Below are 4,211 nucleotides of genomic sequence, written 5' to 3' on the forward strand. Positions count from 1 at the left end.
TGGGAGGTTGATCTCCTAACGTAGAAATCTGCTGCTGAAGGGCTTCGTGGACGCCATATCGGGAGGTGCTCGCTGTAGGATACACAGAGAGGTTAAGCTTGGACCCGAAATTTTGCATATCTGGTATTTTTTTTTTTTTGGAGATGTTTGCGTATCTTTTTTTTTTTTTTTTGAACTGTTTCTATACCTTGTTGAGTTCACATCTCTCTCGCTTATTTAGATCCCCTCCCTATTTTTGGAACGTCTAAAACGTGGGGCCAAGCTTAAGTCTCTCGTACGTGCAAATATTAGAAGGAGAAGATGCCGGGTTTAGAGGATTGCAAGGCACACATTCTTCTTCCTCCTTTCTCTCTCCTCTCTTCGTTCCCACGTAGAGAGAGAGGGGGAAAGAGAGGAAGCCCCATTGCCACCTCTAATTTCCTGCTAAGAAATACTTTTCCTTTTGCCCCCAATCTTTGCTGCAGATTTTCCCACATATTTCATTCCTTTTGGTCGATTCTTCTTCGTCTCGTAGTTTGGGTAATTTGGAGCTTCCGGATCAAATTTCAGGTATTTCCGGATCAAATTTCCACTTTTTGATTTTTCTTTTTTACATCTCGTGAATTATTAAATATTCTGATTTGATATTTCTGCAAGTCACTCAAAATAACAAATAGAATAGGGGAAAATAGTTTGGATTTTGTTTTGCAATTTAAAATTCAAAATTATTTTAAAATTCAAAATAAATTCTTGAAATATATATATATGTAATGACATAAAAAAATCTAAAATATTTTTCCCAAATTCTAGTAGTTATTTTTAATGATATGCAAAATTCCAAGTTCAAGATTGTTTGGTTTGAGAGATACAAAAATGAGAAGTTGTTTGAGAGGGAGAAAATAAAAGGTAGCACGAATCTTGATGCAATATAGATGGTACGGATAGGGGTGCGCGCTGAGCACCTGCTCTAAAAGTCCACTCTCATTTAGGTATTCGTCTCCAATATACTCTTAAAAAAACTCAACAGCAACGGAATGCTTCTTGAAATAAACGGCTACAATTATGAAAATAATTTTCAATGTGGTCCATGAATGCATTAGAAGTATGACTATATTTCTTCTTTAAAGAGGAATCTTCAATTTTGATTGTGAATTATATTTCTGCAACGTTTTTTTCTCTGAACAAATCAGATTCTTATGTTTCTTTTGAAACAAAAGTTGTTGCATCCTTACAGCTACTGCATTGGCAATAGAGACTCGTGAAGGCTGAAGAGTTTTTGGAAGGATCAGACTATGTGCTTTGGGTGCCTTCGTGCTGCACTGCTGCGTCAACCAAGAATTTATGTTGCAATTCACGTTTTTTCAAGCTAAGTACTGCATATGAATTTTGATGAGCATTGATCACCAATGGCTCCGAAAACCGGTGCAAGATCCCAGGACTTCTCGCAACGATTTTGGTCCTCGCTGTCCCATGCTCTCAGTGAGCTCTGTGTGATCATACTACTCCATGTGGCTGCTGCAGCTTCATATGCGGCCACAAGGCTGGCGCACGTCACCAGGCTAAAGGCGCCATGCACGCTGTGCTCACGGGTGGACCATGCACTCAATGGCAAGGCATGGTTTTCTGCGGATTTAGTCTGTACAGCCCATAGGTCAGAGATATCATCTCTGGCATATTGCACAAGTCATAGCAATCTTGCACATTTTGATCACCTCTGCAAGAGATGCCTTCCTTCGTGCACCACCACCGATGAGGTTAACTCTTGGTCTAGATCGAGATCTAGACGTCTGTGTTCTTGCTGTTCGGAGCCATTCAAGCAGACATCGCAGAATACAAAGAAGCTTTGTCAAACTGCAAACCATCCTACCATACCCAAGATTGCATCGGAACATGTTCCTGCAGATCATTCAAAAGAGAAGGGTAAGTCTACGTATCTGAATGACGTTTTCTCCTACTATAGCTGAATGCTTCCTTGTATTTGAAAATTCACTGAGTGTATCCTTGTGGTTTTGATGTAGCATTTGTGGTAGATATTGAGGAAGTCAGTGAATCAGATGGTTCACTAGGAACATATGAACAATCTACAAAGGACAACAATGCTTCTGTAAATGTTGGATCGACAACAAAGCCAGCACCCAGTGGATCTGCCGTGCTTTCGCGCATCTTCGTCGACCGCAACAGTAGCATAAAGAACACTTTTATTAGTAGGATCAACCTGCCATCTCCTCGCCCATCTGAGATAATCTCTGCTAGGGATAACAATTCCACCACTCAACAAGAAGTGAAGGCATTCCTTACTCAGATGTCCTCTGTAAGGGGCCTTGACTTTTCTTGGACTGAAGGAACAACTAGTTCTGATAATAATGTTCAGAACAATGAAAGCAATGGTACCGGCAGGAGGCCATCCCTCGAGAGGAATTACTCCGTACTGGATCCATCAGATGCGAACCTCGTCACCGGTGAATCTGAAGGGGATATCTCATTTGAGAGTTTGAAGCGGCAGATTGAGCTCAACAAGAAGTCAATGGTTGTCCTTTACAAGGAGCTCGATGAAGAAAGGAGCGCTTCGGCAATTGCGGCTAGCCAGGCAATGGCCATGATAAACAAATTGCACGAGGAAAAGGCTGCGATGCAGATGGAAGCACTGCAATATCTTAGGATGATGGAAGAGCAAGCTGACCATGACCATGCAGTGATTCAGAATCTACATGACCTGCTTACCGAGAGGGAGAAAGTATTACTTGACATGGATTCCGAACTTGACAACTGCCGGAGGCTACTCCAGCATGAGCAATTCGGTGGTGGAAAATTTGATGATACGATGGAAAATACAAGTGGATATGATAGGAATGTGTCATTTGATGCCTTGAATGGCTCATCGCTGTTAGTTGATGTCTTGCATGGATCTGATTTCATGACGAGCACCATGTCAGGTTTCGAAGAAGAGAAGGCATACATTTTGCAATCTCTGAGCAGATTGGAGGAAAAGTTTCGCATTTCTACAGACAGGCTAGCTTCTGATGATGCCAAAAACAATCAAGAGGACAGATTGTCTAGAGATCAGACAGGGGATCAATCAATTTCTGTTCAGGAATCAGTTGAGAACCACAAAGATGAATGTTCATGTTCTCCTTTCGACAATGACAAAATTAGTAACATAGCGAATCTCAAGGATGAAATTTCTCTATTGGATACGAGAGTTAGGGCGCTTGAAGATGATCACGAGTTTCTCAAGAGGGTACTCAGTTCCCTCAAAGGTAGCACCGATGGGCTACAATGTGTACAGGAGATAACTAGCCATTTACAAGAGTTGCGAAGAGTTGCGGTTCAAGGAAGACATGTTTTGTCTTGAGGTAAAACTCTCGTTAACGTTATTGTAGTAGCAATGAGTATTAATCAAGCGTTAAGTTTGAACATCTATAAACAAAAAACCAACGGATCATCTTGAGCTAACTAAAAGCCTGAACATAGTTTTTTATGTCCTTACTTGCTCTCAATACCTTCAGCAACTTCCTAGTCTGCCCTACCAGTTCTATGAGCTCCTGCATTTTTGTTTTCCGTTTTAATTTCTTCCGTTGTACTATAAACCTTGATAAACTTTTATCTAAACTTTTTCCAGCGGTTCTTCTCATGTGGATATCTACAATAGCCTGGTGATGATGGTGCTTCCATTTGGCGCCCAACAGGGTGTCGGTTCTGCATTTTTCGTGTTCTAAAGATCCAAGGTACAGAAGCTAGTGCAAGATCATCTGCTGTTCTCTAGTGCTGAGCTGGCTAAATGTTGAAGGGACCGTCACACTGATCAAAACACATGCATCTCCTGTGCTAACCTCCTCGTTGTTTTTACTGTCACTTCTTCAGCAAGATTACTAATACAGAAAATAACATTTTCTTAAGCTGATCTCACCTGGCGAGTGCGGAAATTAGGAGCAAATCTGTAACTGTACATGTGACGAAATGCTTGCCGTTTCTAGTCAACAGGAGTTAACTAGTAGCGTTAAATTAATGTCAAATCAAATTGATGTCCCTGTTGCTTTTCCTGCGATGCGACATTTCACAAACAAATTTACATTTTTGCGTCGTGCTAATTTGTGCAGGTGTAGATCTGTGGTGTAAATTTGCAAGGTAATAACACTCGACATACAACAACTTGTGCGATGCATGCAAATTAGTACAAAAACTTGAAAATTAGGGTGAACTTGTACATCAACTTGTCATCCGTGTGAAAAACC

At 41.0% G+C, this 4,211-nt stretch overlaps 1 protein-coding gene across 2 annotated transcripts; it reads left to right on the forward strand.

Annotated features, from left to right (window-relative positions):
- Positions 1-313: 313 nt before the first annotated feature.
- LOC127298627 (probable myosin-binding protein 5) lies at positions 314-4,005 on the forward strand. 2 transcript variants are annotated; one of them, XM_051328481.2, is made up of 4 exons: positions 314-549; positions 1,197-1,899; positions 1,998-3,332; positions 3,599-4,005. In XM_051328481.2, the coding sequence occupies exons 2-3, from the start codon at positions 1,386-1,388 to the stop codon at positions 3,329-3,331; spliced, it is 1,848 nt and encodes a 615-aa protein (XP_051184441.1). In that variant the 5' UTR covers positions 314-549; positions 1,197-1,385; the 3' UTR covers position 3,332; positions 3,599-4,005. The 2 variants fall into 2 exon arrangements, with proteins under 2 accessions (XP_051184441.1, XP_051184435.1); XM_051328475.2 differs by having other exon boundaries at positions 1,214-1,899.
- Positions 4,006-4,211: the final 206 nt, after the last annotated feature.

This window comes from Lolium perenne, chromosome 1, assembly GCF_019359855.2.
Source record: "Lolium perenne isolate Kyuss_39 chromosome 1, Kyuss_2.0, whole genome shotgun sequence".
Classification (NCBI taxonomy): domain Eukaryota; kingdom Viridiplantae; phylum Streptophyta; class Magnoliopsida; order Poales; family Poaceae; genus Lolium; species Lolium perenne.